At 43.8% G+C, this 25,126-nt stretch overlaps 1 protein-coding gene across 1 annotated transcript in view; it reads right to left on the bottom strand.

Moving 5' to 3' along the window:
• LOC112219563 (poly [ADP-ribose] polymerase tankyrase-1) overlaps positions 1–25,126 on the bottom strand; it is a 118,103-nt gene that overhangs the window by 35,884 nt on the left and 57,093 nt on the right. The window contains exons 4-5 of the mRNA XM_042302182.1: positions 17,389–17,425; positions 11,815–11,890 (exon numbers count right to left, since the gene is read on the bottom strand). Of these exons, the coding sequence (XP_042158116.1) occupies positions 11,815–11,890; positions 17,389–17,425 (113 nt within the window). The remainder of the gene's footprint in view (positions 1–11,814; positions 11,891–17,388; positions 17,426–25,126) is intronic.

Genomic DNA, 25,126 nt, shown 5'->3' with positions numbered 1-25,126 from the left:
TACAAGACACCAGTCTGATTCGCGACTGTCTCAGTGGACTAATCCATTGCTGAGGCCACGGGGATGGAACAGTCCATCGCTCTAAGACATGTGATACTGAAATTGTGTATTGTGATTGTGAAATTATGTAAAAAATAATGTTGCAACACTAATACATTTAATATTAACAAATGCACTTTCTCCCGCGCTGTTTACGATCGCTGACCGCGGCTCTGAAACATTCTTTAGTTCGCCGTAGAAGTGACTCTTTTCCCTATGTTGCTACGTGCATAATAGCAGAGTTAACTTGTATATGGGGATTGAGAACATTGCAGCGGAGGCAGCAGCAGCAAAGACGAGGAAACAGCCCTTGCCTAATTGTCTAATAAAATTGAGGAGAGAGGAAACCCCAACTTAATTAGGTCTATAATAAATAGCCTTACTGTTAAATGTGTCTGGCTTTACAAATCATAGATATGTATAAACACATACATACATACACAGAAATAAGACCGAGCTTGCCTTTGTTGCCTGTTTGAGTGTTTGTTTAGTTGCCTACTGATTCGTGAGAACCAAGCATCATGCAAAGGCAAAACAGATTTGGCTGTTTTTAGCCTTTGCTATGCTGTAATATTTTAACCCACCCGGGGCGGCAGGGTATCCTAGTGGTTGGAGCATTGGACTAGTAACCGAAAGGTTGCAAGTTCAAATCCCCGAGCTGACAAGGTACAAATCTGTCGTTCTGCCCCTGAACAGGCAGTTAACCCACTGTTCCTAGGCCGTCATTGAAAATAAGAATTTGTTCTTAACTAGTTAAAAAAATATATATATTGATAGACTGGTATTACTTACAATTTATTTAGTGTTGTTTACACTGTTCCAAACAGGCAGGAAAAAATATATTTAATCTAACAGCATCCGTTTGTCACACATTATAAGCAAGCATCTCTCGGACTTATACCCTCCATTTTATTGATCTCATTCTTATTGTTACAATTATCATTATAATAATAAGTATTGTCATTCTCATTTGTAGGCTTTGTACTGTAGCCTTGTATTACCACCACCGAGCTGTAGGCCAGTCTTAAACTTAAACTGTAACATACTTAGGCCTATATTTCAATATATACTGTCTCAATCAATAATTTGTTCATTCATGCCATCACACAGCATACGAGACATTCCTACTTTGAAATGCAATCAAGCATAATTAAATATCAAGAGGAGCTTTGAATAAGAAGCCTAAACAATAACTAAACTGCAATGCTGTTTTTAGTCTGCTGTAATAAAGGCTCCATATTTATTATTTTTCATTAGTACAGACATATTTATTTAGTGTTGTTTACTGTTCCAAATGGTCCCAACATTTTGTTATGTAATAGCAACTGTTTGGCACACATAATCGCGCAACGCTTGCTCCAATACCCTCCTCTTTCTTCATCTCCAGGATTTTCCACAACTAAGTCAAATGTCTTCGACAGATCTAACTTCCACTTTTCCTCCTGAGCAACCAGTAAACAAACCGCTTTGAGTTTATTTTTCACGTCTTCCACATCCATTTTGCGGTCACGTGTTTGTTATAACCAATGTATTGATGTGATTATGGTCACATGCATGTGATGCTTACATGTTTCAAATCAAATCAAATGTAGAGTTAAGAAAGCAAATATTGAGGGAATAGGGAAACTTTCTCCTAAACAAAATAGGGATTTGGGTAACAGTGTTTTTCAGTCAGAAACAAGCAGGAAACAAATGGCTGAAATGTTGCAGCTTTAGCACGAACAGCACAATAAACACTTGCTGTGGTACCTTGTCGCTGCAGTAGGGAGGAGAGGAGGCAATGTGCGCCAGTCACACAGGCACTCGCTGTAAAAATTATTTTAGCACAATGTGACCTCCGGGGTCTTTGACTCATCTGTGTGTCTTAATAATTTAATCAAACAGTGTGCTTAAAGCATCAGACCCGCTCAGTGCATATGTAGTTGATTTTATTAAAACACATAGGGTGTGCCTGTCTATATATGGAAAAATAAGGTTAAACATTTCGACCAATCGATTGGTCAAAAGAACAGGACCACTCTCGGTCGACCAAGATTTTTTTTAGTTGGGGACAACCCTAAATGTAACAAACACTTGTCTGATGACGTAGTCCAGCTGGTGTCACGCAGAGACACCCAGGAACCTGAGCTACCCAATCACATGATTGATTCACTTAACTCAGAGATTCATCCTCAGCGTCTTATGCTCTCCATTGAAATTCTAAAGCCGATATAATTCCAAAACCGATAAAGCATTTATTTTAGTCGCCCCCCTCTCTCATTTTCCCCTGCGGTACGATATGCGGAGGCGGATGTCACTTCGAAGTCAGTCCCTGAATACAGAGGCAGTGATGGTTATGACAAGCCTTGATGTTGATGATGGTTAAGACACGGCAAAAAATGGTGAGGTTTGAGACAGGCCCGGTTCATTCATCCTCAGCACATCCCACTGTTTCTAGGGCCATTGGAGGGACAGGATGGCAGCAGGTTGTTGAAGTAAACTGAGATGCCATTGTGCCCGGGGAGACGGGCACGTGTCTGCTCTGCTCCTCACACGTAGACAGACTGGATCTCCTCCTCCTGAATACTGGGCAGCTTCCAAAGGCGTTTGGCCGCATCCGGGTACTGCGTTGAGGCAAACCGGTCATTACAGGGAGCGTCTCATCTCAACGCTCCACTAAGCTTCCCGTCAGTGTCCACCCAAGGTCATTTCTTTACACACTACTGAAATGACAGAGCGGAGTTACTAACAGCAGACGCCAAGGGATAGGCATTCTACAGATTCCTCCACAGTATCAACACCAACCAGTCAGAAAAGCAAAGTAAGGATTTAGTAAATCCAGCTACATAAAAGAGGATGATCAAAAACAACTAGGGCCTATTGTTCATGCCTTGAACCTCAATCTAATAGGGGTTTCTAACAACTAACTATAACACCAGTGCTGCAGACACCGCAGTAACCTAGATTAAAAACATGGCTGTTGGCAGGGGGTCCACGTATGGCTAATATCACAGGTTCGGAGTGGATTCATCACTTTACAACGTTCTCTAGTATCGCCTACGCCTCTTCCCCTCCTTGTTGTAGCCATGGAAATAGCCTAACACCGAGGACACTGCCAGGGACAGTGTTCTCCATTTCCTATTGTCCCTGATCCCCCCCATCATCGCCAAGAGCCTTTTCTGTCCTGGGCTGCTGCAATATCCATTGTAGAAGCAAACTGTGACAAACGCAATGAATTTACAGAACAAACTGTGTTTCAGGCCATGAAGATATTGGAGGATGATAACAGCCCTTTGCTGCTTTTTTTTAAAACTCCGGGTGTGGATTCAACAGAAAACAGAAGAGGAGAAATAGAAGAGAGACTGGTACAGCAACAGAGTCCCATGACAAATGGTGCCGCTCGGAAAGAGCTAAAGTATTCTATTATATACTTCAACAAAATAATGCCCCTGTAAGTTGGAAATGTATGACAAATGGAAAACAGAAGACTTGAGCAGCCAAGGGCAAGCTTCTCTTCAATTCTTTCCCTGGGTTATGGTGGTGGAGGGACAGAGAAGCGAGGTGGGGGGACAGGGGCAGAGGCAGCAAATGCGAGCAGTGGATCTTTAAAACGCACATAGACAGACCACTAAGGAGATAAAAACAAGAAGCTAACTGAATGGGTTCAGGAAGCAAGTGTGATCAACTTTTTATTTATTTAGCCGAGTATCAAAGGAAAGATTAGCTGGGCATGGAATGACTAGACAGGTGAGAGCATTGAGGACTGGGGGGTTTAAAGTAACACGTACTGCACCTGAGAGGTAGAATCTCCATGAAATAACCTGTGCCACAAAGTCACTTCTTAACTACCACATGCATGGCACACATCTCTGAATAAAATGCACCAACAAAACATCAGCAAGCTTAGTACATTTTCAAGTTCACTCTTCTCTCTCAAGGTGGGCCTTAGACCTTTACTTCCATTCCAGTTGAGTCGCTCATTTCTTTATTAGTTTTGACAACAGAAATTACAAGTGGAATGGGTTATGAGGACGGAGAATCCTCAGAACAGAATATCATTAGTATGCTAATCAGAATCCACACTTACAGTATTTGCATATTGCACGGAGAGATCACGCAGATGGCTCTATCTCTGGCTCACACACTCAGTTCTCCCTCTTTCTTAGGAAGAAATCAGGGCAATTTTGTGTTAGCATTAAGTTAAGTGGAGTCCAGGTAATTACAAACAGTGAGTTGCCGTGTACTAACCATCTTAGGATAGCTGAGAAGCTCACTTTTAGAGGTTAGAGTGGGAAGGGGACGAGAACACACCTGACAGACTGGATGTAAGCCTAAACACCGACAAAAAGTTCCCTTGGAAATATCTAGGAGTCCCATGAATTGCACCATGTCGGCTAAATGCTGACCTCTCACTTTCCCATAATCTCCTCCATAACTCCTGGGTCTCCCTCCTAGGTAAAATACCTGTGACTCACTGGACAGTCAATTAAAGGGCTATATAGTAGCAGGGAAACAGAGCTGTGGCCTTAGGAGAGGCTAAGTAAGCCTTTTCTATCTGAAAAACTCTTAAAAACACAATTATAGTACCATCCGAACGAACACACATGGGTGTTTGTCAAACTTCATACAGTGCCTTGCTAAAGTATTCGGCCCCCTTGAACTTTGCGACCTTTTGCCACATTTCAGGCTTCAAACATAAAGATATAAAACTGTATGTTTTTGTGAAGAATCAACAACAAGTGGGACACAATCATGAAGTGGAACGACCTTTATTGGATATTTCAAACTTTTTTAACAAATCAAAAACTGAAAAATTGGGCGTGCAAAATTATTCAGCCCCCTTAAGTTAATACTTTGTAGCGCCACCTTTTGCTGCGATTACAGCTGTAAGTCGCTTGGGGTATGTCTCTATCAGTGTTGCACATCGAGAGACTGACATTTTTTCCCATTCCTCCTTGCAAAACAGCTCGAGCTCAGTGAGGTTGGATGGAGAGCATTTGTGAACAGCAGTTTTCAGTTCTTTCCACAGATTCTCGATTGGATTCAGGTCTGGACTTTGACTTGGCCATTCTAACACCTGGATATGTTTATTTTTAAACCATTCCATTGTAGATTTTGCTTTATGTTTTGGATCATTGTCTTGTTGGAAGACAAATCTCCGTCCCAGTCTCAGGTCTTTTGCAGACTCCATCAGGTTTTCTTACAGAATGGTCCTGTATTTGGCTCCATCCATCTTCCCATCAATTTTAACCATCTTCCCTGTTCCTGCTGAAGAAAAGCAGGCCCAAACCATGATGCTGCCACCACCATGTTTGACAGTGGGGATGGTGTGTTCAGGGTGATGAGCTGTGTTGCTTTTACGCCAAACATAACGTTTTGCATTGTTGCCAAAAAGTTCCATTTTGGTTTCATCTGACCAGAGCACCTTCTTCCACATGTTTGGTGTGTCTCCCAGGTGGCTTGTGGCAAACTTTAAACAACACTTTTTATGGATATCTTTAAGAAATGGCTTTCTTCTTGCCACTCTTCCATAAAGGCCAGAGTTGTGCAATATACAACTGATTGTTGTCCTATGGACAGAGTCTCCCACCTCAGCTGTAGATCTCTGCAGTTCATCCAGAGTGATCATGGGCCTCTTGGCTGCATCTCTGATCAGTCTTCTCCTTGTATGAGCTGAAAGTTTAGAGGGACGGCCAGGTCTTGGTAGATTTGCAGTGGTCTGATACTCCTTCCTTTTCAATATTATCGCTTGCACAGTGCTCCTTGGGATGTTTAAAGCTTGGGAAATCTTTTTGTATCCAAATCCGGCTTTAAACTTCTTCACAACAGTATCTCGGACCTGCCTGGTGTGTTCCTTGTTCTTCATGATGCTCTGCGCTTTTAACGGACCTCTGAGACTATCACAGTGCAGGTGCATTTATACGGAGACTTGATTACACACAGGTGGATTGTATTTATCATCATTAGTCATTTAGGTCAACATTGGATCATTCAGAGATCCTCACTGAACTTCTGGAGAGAGTTTGCTGCACTGAAAGTAAAGGGGCTGAATAATTTTGCACGCCCAATTTTTCAGTTTTTGATTTGTTAAAAAAGTTTGAAATATCCAATAAATGTCGTTCCACTTCATGATTGTGTCCCACTTGTTGTTGATTCTTCACAAAAAAATACAGTTTTATATCTTTATGTTTGAAGCCTGAAATGTGGCAAAAGGTCGCAAAGTTCAAGGGGGCCGAATACTTTCGCAAGGCACTGTACTAGCACAGGAGGGTCAGAGTACGAGTTCAAATCAAAGTATGCCAAACGGAGCACAGAGGGCACTTCTCGAATGCGTGCTCCGTTTGTACATATCTTGAAGCATGCACCGATGCAAGCGTCAACGGAAAGTATGCAAAGAAATATGACGCAACCACGTAAAAAATTACACACATTTTCTTGAAATCAATGGTGACGATTATTTGAGCTGAAGTGAGAGAAAATACACTCCGACTTTGAATGAAATGTTGCCTATTGGCCTCCCGAGTGGCGCAGCGGTCTTAGGCACTGCGTCTCAGTGTTGCGGCATCACGACAGCCACAGGTTCAATCCCAGGCTGTGTCACAACCAGCCGTGACTGGGAGTCCCATATGGCGATGCACAATTGGCCCAGCATCTTCCGACACATTGGTGCAGCTGGCTTCCGGGTTTAGCGAGCGGGTGTTAAGAAGCGCGGCTTGGTGGGTCATGTTAAGGAGGACGCATGACTCGAATTTCGCCTCTCCCGAGCTCGTTGGAGAGTTACAGCGATGAGACAAGATCGCAATCACCAAATTGGGGAGAAAAAAATATGAAAAGTAATAAATAAATAAATAAAAAATGTTGCCTATTCACCTCTCATATGTTGCCTGACTACAATATTTTAACTTCATACCTTAATAAATACATGCTGTGTTAATTTTGGCATGGTTACCTGCCTACCATACCCACTGTAGTGTGCATAGACCGCAAGCCATAGTAAGTCAATAGAGTTAACTGGCTAGCTACCACTGTTAGCTAACTAGATAGCCACAAAGAATTGTTAGCTAGCTACCCATGTAGAATTCACATCTATATTGGATAACATTGGTTAAAGGTCATTTTTGCCGGTTATACTATCTGGTTAGCTACATTATTACGATTCACATATAGCTAGCTGATAGTTATGAAGTAAAACTTTTGTTTTGTGTATATCTTGTTTCGTCTCTATTGCCATTGTCCTGGCTAGACTGCTGCTCCCAAGTGGCGCAGCGGCCTAAGACACTGCATCTCAGTGCTAGAGGTGTCACTACAGACACTGTGGTTCAAATCCAGCCTGTTTCACCACCGGCCGCGATTGGATGTCCCATATGGTAAAGCACAATTGGCCCAGCGTCGTCTGGGTTTGGCCGTCATTGTAAATAAGAATTTGTTCTTCACTGACTTGCCTAGTTAAAGGTTAAATAAATAAATACAAATAAAACGGAAGGTTCAGTGAATGGGTAAGTCCATAGTAAGTCAATAGGGCTAACTGGCAAGCCACAAAGAATTGTTAGCTAGCTACCCACGAAGAGTAAACATCTACTATCCTTGTATAACATTAGTTTTAGGTAATTTCTGCCTGTTTAACTAGATAGCTGGCTAGCTAGATTACAACGATTCACATATACAGTATATCTAGCTGATAATTCTGAAGTAAAACGTTAGCTTGGTGTACATCTTGTTTCGTCTATATTGTTGCCATTGTCCTAGCTGGAAGAAGGTTCAGTGAATGGGGAGATGCAGCGTGGGGTAATACAGTACGGGGAGTGAGAGTGTTTATTAAATGTTGTGTTTTATGCGTCCTCCACACCCTTGTCCTCACAAGAGCATACTCAAGAGAACTTCCTTGGAGAATGCACGTGGAGCACGAGTGTGGGGAGCACGGTAGTACGCATATCGAGAAACACCGAGGACTCAACAACCCAAAGCAATGTAACTAGCAGGAGCAACCCTCTCATCTGCCTTAGAACAGCATCTCTGAACCGACATGCTGTGCTGCCTGGGCCACAGCAACTCATTAGCACAGAGAGACTAACCGCACTGCACATTAGTGACGACTGTAAAGGAGAATACATTCTCTCTGTTCATAAACACTGAGGTCTGGGGAGAAACCAACTGGCTGGCTGGCTGGCTGGCAGGAACACTGCACCCTGCAGAGCTGTATTAGAGGGCCGTGATCTGGCAAACACAGAACCAGCCATAAACATCCACAGCGTCTAGAACAGCACTGCTCACATAAAAGGCAGAGAATTGGCCAGGGAGGTGGAGGGAGGGATGGTGGCATTTTAATTAAAAGGAAAAAGGGGTAATATGGGAAAAGGGGTCTTGAGATGGAGGCTATGGCGACAATCTTTGGGAAAGCTTCATTAGCATTTTAATATGCATCATTGTGTCAGTTATTATTATCGCTGTCATCGTACCCTCACGGAAATCAATCCAAATCTAAATGTCATTGCATGCCTCCTGAAGCAGGCAGGGACAGAATTCAGATATACAAAGCCACGGCACTAACAACCCAGCCGGTGGATGATCAGGAGTCATTGAATGCTAACGGCTTACTTAATAGCCATAACTACAACCTACACTGCTGTGGTGTAGGAATACAAAGAACCTCACTGCGGAACCCCACACAGATCTCCAAATCCCTCTACCGGAATAATTCTAAACTATAAAACAGGTTATTTGGATCTTGGATGTTGATTGGTTGATAGGAGTTGGTAACCACAATCCCAGGTAATGAACTGACTCAACCCCGTCAAATTACCTCAACTAACCTGTACCCCCGCACACTGACTCTGTACTGGTACCCCATGTATATAGCCTCGTTATTGTTACTTTTATTGTGTTACTTTTTATTATTTTTTACCTTGGTTTATTGGGTAAATATTTTCTTAACTCTTCTTGAACTGCACTGTTGGCTAAGGGCTTGTAAGTAAGCATTTCACGGTAAGGTCTATACTTGTTGTAGTCGGCGCATGTGACAAATACATTTTGATTAGATAATGACTGTTAACAGCTCCATTTGAATCAATGCGCATCCACTGTCTGTCTGACAGCCTAGCCAGGTAATTTATACACTTCTTCTCCCCTGGAAAAAAACGTCTAGGCAATATTTCCCCATGCTACTCCTCTAGCATTTGGTTTGCAACAGTTGAGGTTTGTCTAAAACTTGCTGTCTGCTTCTCCAATCCGTGCCATGCATATAAACGTGACAGATTCTCTGGTTATAATTAATATATCCCAAGAAACTGCAAAAGGAACAAAGGTAAAACAAACAAAAAATGCACATAGCTTGCTGTCATTTCAGCTGCTTGATGTGATTGTCTGTTTGCTTTAGTTGGCTAGGCTAGCAAAGGAGAACATGCTAGTCTCATAGCAACCTTTATTGCTTAGACCAGGGGTGTCAAACTCATTCCATTGAGGGCCTTGTGTCTGCAGGTTCTTGGTTATTCCTTTCAATTAAGCCCGAGACAACCGGGTGTGGGGAGTTCCTTACTAATTAGTGACCTTAATTCATCAATCAAGGGAGGACTGAAAACCCGCATAGACTTGGCCCTCTGTGGAATGAGTTTGACACCTGTGGCTTAGAACGTCCATGCCAATAGAATGGATGACCAGCCCATCTGGCTTGCAACTTCACGATTCCTGAACTAACGACAGGCTTTTCTCAGACTATATCGTAAGGAAGAAGGATTAAATCAAACAAATTGACAAAAAAAAAAAAAAAATGAAAACATGCCGTTAAATCTGTTTTTTAGTTATACGCTGGTAACCGTTTTATAAAAGCAATAAGGGCCACGAACCCAGGAATTATCTTGAATAACACCCTCCTAAGGGCTGTTTCCCCGTCCCTCTGCTCTGCGTCAGGCCTAAGAACAGCCCTTAGTCGGGAGTTATTCACACGATAGTTCTCAGGCCTTATTGCTAAAATATTCCCAAGAAGATAACTTTCAGAGAGAATAATGTAATGTTTGGATATGATGGATATCACAGCGTGTGGCTACACTGTACAGTCGTGGCCAAAAGCTTGTTTGTCCACCCACCTCTTGAGGATTGACCACAAGTTCTCAATGGGATTAAGTTCTGGGGAGTTTCCTGGCCATGGACCCAAAATATCGATGTTTTTTCCCCCGAGCCACTTTAGTTATCACTTTTGCCTTATGGCAAGGTACTCCATCTTGCTGGAAAAGGCATTGTTCATTAAAATTGTGAGTGAGTCCACTCCCTTGGCTGAGAAGCAACTCCACACATGAATGGCCTCAGGATGCTTTACTGTTGGCATGACACAGGACTGATGGTAGAGCTCACCTTGTCTTCTCCGAACAAGGTTTTTTACGGATTCCCCAAACAATCGGAAAGGGGATTCATCAGAGAAAATGACTTTATCCCAGTCCTCAGCAGTCCAATCCCTGTACCTTTTGCAGAATATCAGTCTGTCCCTGATGTTTTTCCTGGAGAGAAGTGGCTTCTTTGCTGCCCTTCTTGACACCAGGCCATCCTCCGAAATTCTTCGCCTCACTGTGCGTGCAGATGCACTCACACCTGCCTGCTGCCATTCCTGAGCAAGCTCTGTACTGGTGGTGCCCCGATCCTGCAGCTGAATCAACTTTAGGAGACGGTCCTGGCGCTTGCTGGACTTTCTTGGGCGCCTTGAAGCCTTCTTCACAACAATTGAACCGCTCTCCTTGAAGTTCTTGATGATCCGATAAATGGTTGATTTAGGTGCAATCTTACTGGCAGCAATATCCTTGCCTGTGAAGCCCTTTTTGTGCAAAGCAATGATGACGGCACATGTTTCCTTGCAGGTAACCATGGATGACAGAGGAAGAACAATGATTCCAAGCACCACCCTCGTTTTGAAGCTTCCAGTCTGTTATTTGAACTCAATCAGCATGACAGAGTGATCTCCAGCCTTGTCCTCGTCAACACTCACACCTGTGTTAACGAGAGAATCACTGACATGTCAGCTGGTCCTTTTGTGGCAGAGCTGAAATGCAGTGGAAATGTTTTGGGGGGGATTCAGTTCATTTGTAAGGAAAAGAGGGCCTTTGCAATTAATTGCAATTCATCTTATCACTCTTCATAACATTCTAGAGTATATGCAAATTGCCATCATACAAACTGAGGCAGCAGACCCTGTGAAAATTAATATGAATTAATATTTGTGTCATTCTCAAAGCTTTTGGCCACGACTGTAGTATCCATTGTCACTAGAATGTTGTGTCAATACTGTACTAACAATGTGTTACTTATAATCAACATACTATAGAAACTGAGTGTGGTCAAAATCTCAAAAACAAATTTAGTAGAAAAGAGAGCAGAGGTACTATCCTCAACTCTGACCTATCTATGCATTATGATTACCTTGCAGCAGACAACCGGGTATCACAAATCCTCTCATTTCCCGTATGAAAGGTCTGAGAGAAGGGATGTCATGGCTCAGATTAAGCCTCTTCTCTGGACTGACTTGGATCCTGTAGCTTTCCCTGAGCTCAGACCAGGCCTCTAACACTGACACCTGGAACAGGACTATGACATCAAGAGGGCCACATAGCCCTCCTCACCCTGTTCCACTTGTGTTCACTTACAATTACTACCTCCGCTGGCAAAGAATGTCTCAATGCCTCTAGATTTACCTGAACTGATTGGTCCATTTCACTATGACTTAACGATTGAGTTGGAATATCATGGTTTGAGCGGGGATCGCTTGGGTAACAATGTGTGTACAGACACGTGCGTGCTGATGGAGCAAGCCCTTACCTTGCGGCCGTCGCTTGCGTGGCAGTTGACGTTTAACGGAGTGAGCAGGGCCATGAGCTTCTCTTCATTTCCACTCCTGCAGCGGAAGAAAACAATAGAAAATAGGGATCGAAAAAACAAAAAAAGATATACCCTGCATTAGATATACCAACGAGTGAGCGAGAACGAGAGATAGAAAGAGAAGGGAGGAATGGAGGATTATCATTAACTAAAAAAGGAGAATAACAAAAGGCTAGGAGAGTAGAAATTGCCCAGGGAGTTGCCCAAAATGGACAGAACGGCGATCTAAACTAAAGAGCATTATTTATGTCTGCAGTCAAAACCAGTCTTTAGATCTCTGAACACACTGGTCAAGATAGTTAGGTAACAGAAAACAACAAGAGTGAAAAACACTGACGCAGTATAAATTATTTCCTTATCCCAACAGAAACGTCCTTTTTGCCAAAGGCTATGCATGGCTGTAGAGAGATTCAGAGAGAAGGCTTCCGGATAACAGAGTCAGCATCTCTACCTGCTGTGGAGGTCTTTCCTGTGTTCTGCTCTACCATCCCAAAACACAGCAGGACATTACACATTGAACACACACTAACAGCCGGTCCTGAAGTCTGGTCCTAAAATCTGGTCCAGAGTGATGGTCCAGTGTGGTCAGGAGACATGTAAAGCCTCAGCATCTCCTTCCAGTGTCACTGAAGCCAAGGGCCACCCTCTCCGCTCCACTCTCAGTTCTCAATGTGACTGTATGGCACTTCGAAGGATCCACAGTTAAGAGCCAGGGGGGTAAAAGACAGTCCTGAATATGAGATGGACAAAATAAAAAACTACAGTAAGGCCCTACTACTGTGCTGGGTCAGGGTAATCCTACTCATTCTCCTCTATCCGTGTGTCTCTTCACCCTTTGGCTGTTACCAGAAGCCCTGCTGCCTGCTCTGTTCTGGATCAGGGTGGCCGTGCCAGTCAGTCTTAATGTTGGCACGCTCTGAGAGTTTATTTATTAGGGATGCCCTCTGCCTCCTGTGGTTGGTGCACGGTGCCCAGACACGGTGACAGGAGGCCTGGCCAGGATGCGCTACCCTGGCAGCGGAGCCAGCCAGTCTCCGCATTACCCAGATGACGACAACTCTTTAAGGCCGTCAGAGAAAGGAAGAAAGGGATCTTTCTCCCCCCCACCTCTCTTTCTCTTTCGTTCCCCCTGTATCAACCTTTGCCAAAGTTCCTTCAGCGAAGATGCATTCATAGTCGGTGGCTTTGCTTTCTTCTGTTCCTCTCTTCTCTCCCCCCCTCCTCCTTCCGCCGGTAGACAACGCTAACTGGGCTTAAGTGAAAACAAGAGATTCTTAATTGAGATGCACAACAACATCCCAAGGTTTAGCAGAGAGTGGAGGCCACAGGATTAAAGCTAGTGTGTTTGTCAGTTTCATCTTCCTAATTACCAGGGCGCTAAGATGGAGCCCATACAGAGTAAACCTCCTGTCATAAGTCAATCAGCTATATGAGGCTCGCCCCCTCCATGATACAGACATCTCAGAAGAGCCTTATCCCTTACCGCAGAATAACCAATAGCAGGCCTCGTCTTAATAAGAAGTGCTGAAAGCAAAGCCCTGGATGGATGGAGCTCCATACAGTACATGTGATTGTTGTGGACATAGTGAGTGGTACATTTACACTCCATGGTAACCCCTCTCATCATGGTTTCAACCGACTAACTGCGTTCCCAAATAATGAAGACAGAGTCTTTATAGTTCTCATGTATTCTAGTAGGGTCTGCTGGCCAAGGGCCAACAGAGGCAGGCACTTCAGTATAATGAGCTGAATGTGACATACATGCCTTGCACCGCAAGACATGTTCAGGTGGTTCAAAGCACGACTATAACAGACTTTGCTATGCTGGGGTGGCCATTGTGGGAAGGAAACTGTGTGTGTGTGGAGCGACCACAACAGCCATTGTGGGGCAGCCTGTATGTCCTTCATTTGTAGGAACAAGAGAGAAATCCCCTCATGTTTATAGCAGACATGACAGGAGTTCCCAGTGGGCATAGGAAGTTCGTGTTCAGGCAGCAGGAGCACCGAGAGCTGGGCGGACAGAGGGTGGGAGCATAGAGCGGGAAACCAGGGAATCTCAGCTGTTCAGATGACAGGAGGAAGACTCAGTACTGCTCCTCTTCCTCTCGCTGGGGGCTTCACTCCTTCCCAGAGTGCACCTCTCGAGGGATGGCCGTGTAAACTGTGAACCCGCTGGCCAATCAGAAACATCCATCCACCACAACGGTGTTGTCATGTCAGTCATAACAGCCATAGAGAGAGAAATAACCCCTACTCTGAATCCCAGCCGCCTCCGGACCAGACGGTCTATCTAGCCTTCTGTTGTTATCCCTGCAGCAGGGATCATCAACTAGATTCCGCCGCAGGCCGTTTATTTGTTGTTGTTGAGCGGATGGTAGAGGGCAAGAACATAATTCCGAATCATTTATAGACTGCAAATTGACCGCAAGAAGCTCAAACACATATGTTGGACTAAAACATTATAATCTTAAACCTTTGTATATGATCACGTGTCACTCGATTATGTGTGGGAATACTTGAAAACAGATGTTTTAAATTAAAATAACTTGGAGCTGACTTCCTGGTATTTTTACAGTATTTTATGTCCAACAATGAAAAGACAAAAACAGTTTGGTAATTTTTTTGCTCATAAAGCCACCATTTGGGGAACCCTGTCCAAAAGGGTCCTTCCATATGATTTCAATCACTTTCTGACCGCACCACTTTTGATTTGAACTTAACCTTCCATACACGTTTGCCCATGGTAGAAGTAGTCAGAAAAGGGGACTTTTTGGACGTGAATGCCAAAAGATTCAGAAGATAGAGGTTCTCAAAGTTGACCCATTTTGCATACCCCACCCTACCATGAGACATCCATGTCGTTGTCACTGAAAAAGATAAACGGTTGAGTTCGATAACATTTGAAAGCTCACAAAACGGGTTGCCAAATGATTGTATAATAAAAAAATAAAAATATATACAGTACCTGTCAAAAGTTTGGACAGAACTACTCATTCATCTTTATTTAGACTATTTTCTACACTTTAGAATAATAGTGAAGACATCAAAACTATGAAATAACATATATGGAATCATGTAGTAACCAAAAAAGTGTTAAACAAGTCAAAATATATTTTAGATTCTTCAAAGTAGCCACCCTTTGCCTTGATGACAGCTTTGCAAACTTTCAGCATTGTCTCAAACAGCTTCACCTGAAATGCTTTTCCAACAGTCTTGAAGGAGTTCCCACATATGATGAGCACTTCTTGGCTGCTTTTCCTTCACTCTGCGGTCCAACTCATCCCAAACCATCTCAATTGGGTTGAGGTCGGGTGATTGTGGAGGCCAGGTCATCTGATGCAGCACGCCATCACTCTCCTTCTTGATCAAATAGCCCTTACGCAGCCTGGAGGTGTGTTGGGTCATTGTCCTGTTGAAAAACGAATGATAGTCCCACTATGCCCAAACCAGATGGGATGGTGTATCGCTGCAGAATGCAGTGGTAGCCATTGCTGGTTAAGTGTGCCTTGAATTGTAAATAAATCACAGACAGTGTCACCAGCAAAGCACCCCCACACCATAGCACCACCTCCTCCATTCTTCATGGTGGGAACCACAAATGCGGAGACCATCCGCTCAACTAATCTACGTCTCACAAATACACAGCGGTTGGAACCAAAAATCGAACATTTGGACTCATCAGACCAAAGGACAGATTTTCACTGGTCTAATGTCCATTGCTCGTGTTTCTTGGCCCAAGCAAGTCTCTTCTTCTTATTGGTGTCCTTAAGAAGTGGTTTCTTTGCAGCAATTCGACCATAAAGGACTGATTCACGCAGTCTCGACTGAACAGTTGATGTTGAGATGTGTCTTGTTCCTTGAACTCTGTGAAGCATTTATTTGGGCTACAATTCCTGAGGCTGGTAACTTCAATGAACTTATCCTCTGCAGCAGAGGTAACTCTGGGACTTCCTTTCCTGTGGTGGTCCTCATGAGAGCCAGTTTCATCATAGTGCTTGATGGTTTTTGTGACTGCACTTGAAGACACTTTAAAAGTTCTTGACATTTTCTGGATTGACTAACCATTCATGTCTTAATGTAATGACGGACTGTCATTTCACTTTGCTTATTTGAGCTGTTCTTGCCATAATATGGACTGTTGCGTTTGAGACAATCAGTTGTGTTATGACAAGGAAGGGGTGGGTATACACAAGATAGCCTTATTTGGTCAAAACCAAGTCCATATTATGGCAAGAACAGCTCAAATAAGCAAAGAGAAATGACAGTCCATCAGGAATTTAAGACATGAAGGTCAGTCAATCCAAGAAATGTCAAGAACTTTTAACGTTTCTTCAAGTGCAGTCACAAAAACCTTCAAGTGCTATAACGAAACTGGCCCTATGAAGACCACCACAGGAAAGGAAGACCCAGAGATACCTCTGCAGCAGAGGATAAGTTCATTTGAGTAACCAGACTCAGAAACGGATGTCTCATGGTAGGGTGGGGTATGCAAAATGGCTCAACTTTGAAGGCCTCTATCACATGAATGTTTTTGCATTCAGGTCTAAAAAGTCACTTTCTGACCACTTTACCACGGCAAACATGTTTGGAAGGTTTTGCAGTCGGAAAGTGATTCAAATCAAATGGAGCAACCTTACATGATCCATTCTGGTTCTGCTCTGGGTCTCTGGTCGGTGAGCTAGCACCTTACCAAGGAACACAGTCCGGACTCCGGTCAGTGTGTCTTAACATAGTGTGTTCTGTGTTGATTGAATGACACGTCGCTGTCCTGCCACCCACACCAAGCAGAAGTAACAACTAACACTCCACACAGACAGGGGCCTTCCTCAATTGGATTTGCTCAACTCCTGCGTTCTCTGTCCTCTCTCGCCTCCTTCTGAAAAAGGTCAAAGGTAATGGAGGAGTGGGAACATGGACGAAAATGCTCTTGAGTGAAATGAGAAGCTCCTTCTCCACTCGCGCGTCATCAGGCCAATGACGTTTACAGGGGTGGATCCCAAAATATATGTGTAAAGTGCTAAAACTAAATGAGTTCAGTTAGTTGTGCAAGACCGTTTATAGCTAAACGGATACGTAGCTTTCTGGTCTTTAAATGTGTGTATGCTTTTCTCCTCTGACAATACGACAGCTGATACATAAGGTGGTGTGGCAGATATCAAAACTCTTCTGTGGTAGGAAACATTTGTGCTTCCTCGCCAAAAGGAGGAAGGGGGGAGATTTTCCATTTGCCTACTAACTAATTGACACATTCCTCGACCACATCGGTTTCCGGGGCACGGAAGTGAAAGGACGGAGGAGAGCGAGGACGGACTTCTGCCCAAATGAGAAAGGGCCACACACAGTCCACGTGGGTATCCCTTCACAATAACAACCCTCACCGTGCACCAGCACTCCCAAACCACACGCTCAACCCTTTCACAACACCTGTCTGCTAATGCTGGAGGGGAAGAGGGGAGATCGAGATTAAAAGGAGGAGAGAGATGGAGAGATGATGAGAGGGGAGCTTGTACTCACCTAGCCGCCTCCAGGAGTTCGTCTTTCTTGTATTCACCTAAATGGTTGCAGAAAATCATAGTGTCAGAGACGGGCAGGGAGAGAGACGCACAGCAGCAGCACAGAGCCAGTGTCACAGTCGAGAGAGAGGCAGCTACGGCACAGAGAGAAAAGAGAGAAACACACACAGACACTGTGTGGGAGAAACACACACACGGTGCAGCAGAGCACCCACACATTAGACAGAGAACCTTCCTCAATGCCTGCCTATTTCTCTCTCCTTACGGCTCTCTCTCGGTTTTCTCTCTCCCCCTCCCCTCTCTCGCACATCTCTCTCTTGGCTTGGGTGGCGTAGCTCAGTGCACACCCCTTTGGCTGATGTTGACGTGACGTTGGGCAGCCTGTGCACACAGCATTATCATCCTCTAGGAGACGGCTTGTTTCAATCTTCAAATGAAACAGCTTTCTTTCTTTCTCTCACTCACTCACACACACATACACACACATCCAACCAACTCTGCCCATCTCTCTCTCTCCTCCTGTTTTTCTGTTAGCACAGGAGGGGTTGCAGTGATAACAGAAGGGAAATAGATATCATGAAGAGAAGTGGTCCCACCCTCATCCTCCCTTCTCCCTCTCATCCCTGCCCCCGCCCCCGCCACTACAGTCGCAACAAATTCCATCCCCCTCTCCCTACTTCCGACCCCCCTTGATTTGCTCTCCACCCATCCCCCGTGTGTGCGCTTTCTCTGCCAGGACCTGAGGAGACTGAGGGGGAGATGGGGAACGAGGAGGAAGAATGAATAACATGATGAAAGAGGAGTGGTTTAGGGTCCTGCGACAACATGCGTGGATTTGACAGGACATGCCTGAGGGGTGCCACAGAGATGGAGGGAGAGAGAGAAAGCATTCTGGAACACAAAAAGAATACACGCAGAGTCAGACACAGTGGCTTAATTGGAGGAGTCCTTTGTTTCCATTCCAACAGCCGGGGATGTGGAGACAGGGAGGGAGGCTGCCTGGTGTTAAGATCAGAACACACAGAATACATCCGGGGGGCTCTGGGGGCTGGCTGGGATGGACTCCCATACAAAGAGAGGGGACATGTCTAGGCAGGCTTTTAGGTCTCTATGGACATAATACATTTATTAACTCAGAGACATATGGGCAGCAAGATCAAACAAACAACACCCCCTCCTCTCCTGAGATAAAGCAAGGCAGAGGAGAGCACACACACCATCTTTCCTCGCCCTGTGTTCTTAGTGTTGATGCCCCTGCACTCAGTAACCCTCCCTAATATTTGATTGGCAGCTGACGGGGACATAGTGATAGACTGACTGGAATGGCCGGACCCCAGAGGGCAGTTAATGGATGCCATGAATTACATTGTGTTTCTGTGGGGGAGTAGGCTGTGTGTATGTATATTCGGGGTACGGTTGCCTCAGTCAATATCAAACAGAAGTAAATCTCATCTGAGGCATGCATGCGGTGCTCCCATCCATCTTTGCCAGAGCAGTGGTTGGTTTCCTCTGTCTCTGCTGTGGTGTGCCTGACTGCCTGTACTCTGACTCAGATTGGATCATTCTAACAGATATGACATTATCGACAGGGAGGAGAGGATATAAAAACAGCAGATGGCAAGGCAGAAATTAGCACGACGTCTAGGGCTGACCCCAGTCGACTGACTGGTCGATTGTTTGGTCGATAGGCTGTTGGTCGACCAATATATATTTTTTTAAAGTCGAGCAGCAATTATATATATATATATATATATATTTTTTATGCCACGAGACACCGGTCTGATTCATGCATGTCTCAGTGGACTAATCGATTGTAGGCCGTGGGAGGGCATACCAGTATCACCAGTAGTACATTTACTGTTAATTCCCATCATTTCAAATCTACAATGTTTGGTTAAGGTCATTTCTGTTAATGCATTCAAAAAAGTATTATTTCAGTCTTTTACCGTTCTCATTGTCTGGAGTGGATACGTTGTTTAAGGACCACACAACCTAGGCTACGCTTATGAGGAACAAGTTTTGGTTTATCTCATTCCAATTATGAGTTGTCAATTCATTCAACGTATTTTATTTGTAGCGCTCCGGTAAATGTTGAGTAAGGACCCGCACCAGATTATGCATAGCAGTAGGCCTAGGCTGCCTGGCCTGCGTGCAAATGTAGGCCTATAAATGATAAATGTGCCCATTTGGGGATCTGATAGTATTTCTGATCGTCTTAACTCACCACCACTGTGGAACATGAGTCATTTTTCCTTCACCTCAAAAAGCAAGTAAACAAAAGTCTGTTTTTACATCTATTGAGAAAGACAACAAACAACAAACAAAAAAATCCATCTCTCTTTCAATCACTCGGTGTGAAAGAGAGAAAAATGTGTATGTTCTGATCCGGTTGATTACTTCTTATCCCTTGCACAAATAGCCTACAGCTCTGTCTATCTGGAGCTCACTGGCACGGGAAACTCTGAGGGCCCAGAATGTTTTATACAGTGGGGCAAGTTTCCTAGGGTGAGCTTCAGGCCAGACCAAGTTGACACAATATTTCAAGTTCCTTGCAGACATGCCATGCATAACCAATGTGATTAATAGGATATTCATTTTTTAAATCTGGATGTTTTCTACCTGCAAGTTGCAATGTTTTTATTTGTTGGCTTTATGTTAGCAATTTTTACATAGTTGGCAATGGTAATAGAAGTTACTTTTAGAATTTTGAATAACCACAAAGATTTTGACTGTTCCACAAAAATCATAATTGGCACGCAGATCAGTAGAAATGGTCAAAGATAAATTGGCACTCCAACAGGAAAAGGTTGCTGACCCCTGGTGTAGCCTGGGGGGTTGGAAACTTCCCAGTAATTTTCCATGGTAAGTTAAGCCCAGGAATTTTGCTTAACTTCATCAAAAAAGTTAGCTTATAACAGTGAACCTTTATTTGTGGGATACACACAAGGCATTTCTTGGTCTTGTGGCATATTTTGGTTAAACTATCTAAAATTCAATTGAATTGCAACACCCTGCACTCCTCCATCACATGCACAGCTGACTCAAGATCTTGCACACTTATGAGATGCTATTGAGCCCACACTACTACACTGTCTGAGCTAAGGACTACATACTTTCTGGTAAGGTTTGATTACAATACTGGGTGGGTTGAATATATTTTATATGACATACATTATTTTTTTGTTAACTTCTTGACGCTGCCCATCCCTTAAGCGGGATAATTGTCATCAGCAACCGCTGAACAGCATAGCGCCTCAGTCAAATAATATTACTAAAAATATTCATATTCATGAAATCACAAGTGCAATATTGCAAAACACAGCTTAGCCTTTTGTTAATCCACCTGTCGTCTCAGATTTTGAAATTATGCAATCCAAGCGTTTGTGTAAGTTTATCGATCGCATGACAAAACATTAAGTACACTTAGCATCAAGTAGCTTGGTCACGAAAATCAGAAAAGCAATCAAATTAATCGTTTACCTTTGATGATCTTCGGATGTTTTTACTCACGAGACTCCCAGTTACACAACAAATGTTCCTTTTGTTCCATAAAGATTATTTTTATATCCAAAATACCTCAGTTTGTTTGGCGCATTATGTTCAGAAATCCACAGGAAAGAGCGGTCACGACAACGCAGACAAATTCCAAATAATATCCGTAATGTCCACAGAAACATGCCAAACGTTGTTTTATAATCAATCCCCAGGTTGTTTTTAAAATATATAATCAATAATATATCAACCGCAAATGTCTTTCACAGTAGGAGGGAAAAACAATAGCTGTCCAAATTCTGTTGCGTGAGCAAAACTCATGTGACCACTTGACGCGATGTTATCATTCTGGTTCATTTTTTCAAAATAAAAGCCTGAAACTATGTCTGAAGACTGTTGACACCTTGAGGAAGCGATAGGAAAAGGAATCTGGTTGATATCCCTTTAAATGGAGCATCGGGAGGCTATGGAACATGGAGTTTTCAAAATAGAAGCCACTTCCTGGTTTGATTTTTCTGTTTCACCTGCAATATCAGGTCTGTTGTACTCACAGACAATATTTTGACAGTTTTGGGAACTTTAGAGTGTTTTCTATCCTAATCTGTCAATTATATGCATATTCTAGCATCTGGTCCTGGGAAATAGGCCACGTTATTTTTCCAAACATAAAATAGTGCCCCCTAGCTTCAAGAGGTTAACTAGTAAATAGTGGCCTACAGCAAAGTGTGTTTAAATAATTTCTAACTTAACAATTTCTGCTAGTTAGTTTTTGCTTCCATGTGGGTTTTAGCTTGCTTGAGACTGCTAACTGAGGAGTGTTAATTCACCTGTTTCAATACATGTCAAATTTGTAAAAAATTCTTACAAAGGAGTTGTTTAATCTAACTGCTTAACTGAACTCAACAAAAAAAGAAACATCCTCTCACTGTCAACTGCGTTTCTTTTCAGCAAACTTAACATGTGTAAAAATGTGTATGAACATAAGACTCAACAATTGAGACGAATTGAACAAGTTCCACAGACATGTGACTAACAGAAATGAAACATTGTGCCCCTGAACAATGGGGAGGGGGGGGTCAAAATCAAAAGTAACAGTCAGTATCTGGTGAGGCCACCAGCTGCATTAAGTACTGCTGTGCATCTCCTCCTCATGGACTGCACCAGATTTGCCAGTTCTTGCTGTGAGATGATGCCCCACTCTTCCACCAAGAAACCTGAAAGTTCCCTGACATTTCTGGGGGTAATGGCCCTAGTCCTCACCCTCTGATCCAACAGGTCCCAGATGTGCTCACTGGGATTGAGATCCAGGCTCTTCGCTGGCCATGGTAGAACACTGACATTCCTGTCTTGCAGGAAATCACTCACAGAACGAGCAGTATGGCTGGTGGCATTGTCACGCTGGAGGGTCATGTCAGGAGGAGCCTGCTGGAAGGGTACCACATGAGGGAGGAGGATGTCTTCCCTGTAATGCACAGTGGTGAGATTGCCTGCAATGACAACAAGCTCAGTCCGATGAAGCTGTGACACACCGCCCCAGACCATGACAGACCCTCCACCTCGATCCCGCTCCAGAGTACAGTCCTCAGTGTAACACTTATTCCTTCGACGATAAACATGAATCTAACCATCACCCTTGGTGAGGCAAAACCACGACTCGTCAGTGAAGAGCACTTTTTGCCAGTCATGTCTGGTCCAGTGACGGTGGGTTTGTGTCCATAGGCGACGTTGTTGCCGGTGATGTCTGGTGAGGACCTGCCTTACAACAGGCCTACAAGCCCACCGCCTCTCTCAGCCTATTGCGGACAGTCGGAAGGCAGTCATCAATGACCTTGGACCACAGAAGGTATTTGCACTGGTGACAGATAATGCTGCGAATGTGAAGGCTGCTTGGTCTAAAGTGGAGGAGGCCTACCCTCACATCACACCCATTGGCTGTGCTGCTCATCAGGTAGTTCCTGGTGTAACTCGAGCAGTTGTTGTTGCCATCCTGTACCTGTCCTGCAGGTGTGATGTTCGGATATACCGATCCTGTGCAGGTGTTAGACATGGTCTGCCACTGTGAGGACGATCCGCTGTCCGTCCCGTCTCCCTGTAGCGCCATCTTAGGCGTCTCACAGTACGGACATTGCAATTTATTGCCCTAGCCACATCTGCAGTCCTCATGCCTCCTTGCAGCATGCCTAAGGCACGTTCACACAGATGAGCACAGATCCTGGGCATCTTTATTTTGGTGTTTTTCAGAGTCAGTATAAAGGCCTCTTTTAGTGTCCTAAGTTTACATAACTGTGACCTTAATTGCCTACCGTCTGTAAGCTGTTAGTGTCTTAACGACCGTTCCACAGGTGCATGTTCATTAATTGTTTACGGTTCATTGAACAAGCATGGGAAACAGTGTTTAAACCCTTTACAATGAAGATCTGTGAAGTTATTTGGATTTTTCTGAATTATCTTTGAAAGACAGGGCCCTGAAGTGCTGAGTTAATTTATTTGTAAATGTATTTTTTATTTTTTTAACCCTTTCTAGTCTTTACAGGAAAATTCCACGGGCACTATCTGATGTGTGGAGACATTTCACTGCAGCTAATGTAGATGGAAAAACCTGTGTACATTTGCAAATACTATGCCAAATCATATGTGAAGAAGGCAATAAAGATGTAGAATCATCTGGCCAAGTGCATAAAGTTCCCTCGGAGCTCACAACAAGCAACCTCTGTCAAAAGTCCCTCTACTTCTATTCGAGGTGAAAGTTATGAATCAGACACCTTTTCGATGGCAACAGCTCATAGTGCTCCTGGAATCAGAAGTTTCTTTGACTCAATGGAGGAACATAGTCAGAGAAATGCTGATTAATGTCTTGCTCGAGATGTGTATGCAACTGGTTAACCTCTGACGCTCACAGGCAATGTGTATTGGAAGGGATTTCTGAATGCTCTTCGCCCAGCATACACCCCTCCAACCAGACATGCTTTATCTACTCATTTGCTGGATGCAGAGTTCAACAGAGTTCAAGTGAAGGTCAAGCAAATCAGAGAAAGCTGACAGTATTGCAATCATCTCTGATGTTTGGTCAAATGTTTGTGGGCAAGGAATTAACTAATCTCCACACCCCAACCAGTATTCTAAAAGAGCACAGACACAAGAGACAACAGACACACACGTCTCTACATTGCAGATGAGCTGAAGGCAGTCATCAATGACCTTGGACCACAGAAGGTATTTGCACTGGTGACAGACAATGCTGCAAACATGAAGGCTGCTTGGTCTACCCTCACATCACACCCATTGGCTGTGATGCTCATGCATTGAATCTGCTCCTCAAGGACGGCATGGCACTGAAAACAATGGATAAATACAAGAGAGCCAAGGAAACGGTTAGGTTTGTGAAAGGTTATCAAGTTATAGCAGCAATCTACCTCACCAAGCAAAGTGAGAAGAATAAGAGAACCACATTGAAGCTGCCCAGCAACACCCGTTGGGGTGGTGTCGTCATCATGTTTGACAGTCTCCTGGAGGGGAAGGAGTCTCTCCAAGAAATGGCCATATCACAGTCTGCCGATATGGACAGCCCCATCAAGAGGATCCTCCTGGATGATGCATTTTGGGAGAGAGTCGTAAGCAGCCTGAAACTCCTGAAACCTATAGCAGTAGCCATTGCATGGATTGAGGGAGACAATGCCATCCTGCCTGATGTTCAGACTCTGCTTGCAGATGTAAGAGAAGAAATCCGTATTGCCTTGCCCATTTCACTGTTGCTCCAAGCAGAGGAAACTGCAGTTCTGAAATACATCAAAAGGCGTGAAGACTTCTGCCTGAAGCCGCAACATACATGTTGGACCCCAAGTATGCTGGCGAGAGCATCCTATTCCCTTTTGTTGTTCAGTGAAATCATCCCATATGAAGAGTCAACTAATTTAATTAAAGTTAAATTCAAAACTAAATTGAAAAAAATATATACTCTATTGTATGGATTTAATCATTTGCAAAGATCAACAAGGCCAATGGAGTCATCACTACAGTGTCCCGCCACCTTGGCCTTGATGAGGGCAAGGTTCTTGGCAGTCTGGCAAAGTACACTTCCAAGCAAGGGCTTTGGGATGGAGATGCAATACGGCAGTCGTGTCAACATATCTCATCAGCCACCTGGTGGTAGGGACTTCATGGATTTGAGGCTCTTTCCCCTGTTGCCTCCATCCTCCAAATCCCACCAATGCAACTGGTCCTTGTTTGATTTGATTTGATTTGTCCCA

Source organism: Oncorhynchus tshawytscha, linkage group LG20 (genome assembly GCF_018296145.1).
Source record: "Oncorhynchus tshawytscha isolate Ot180627B linkage group LG20, Otsh_v2.0, whole genome shotgun sequence".
Taxonomy (NCBI): Eukaryota; Metazoa; Chordata; class Actinopteri; order Salmoniformes; family Salmonidae; genus Oncorhynchus; species Oncorhynchus tshawytscha.
Note: the sequence above shows the minus strand (reverse complement) of the source record. Positions and strands in the feature narration are given on the sequence as shown.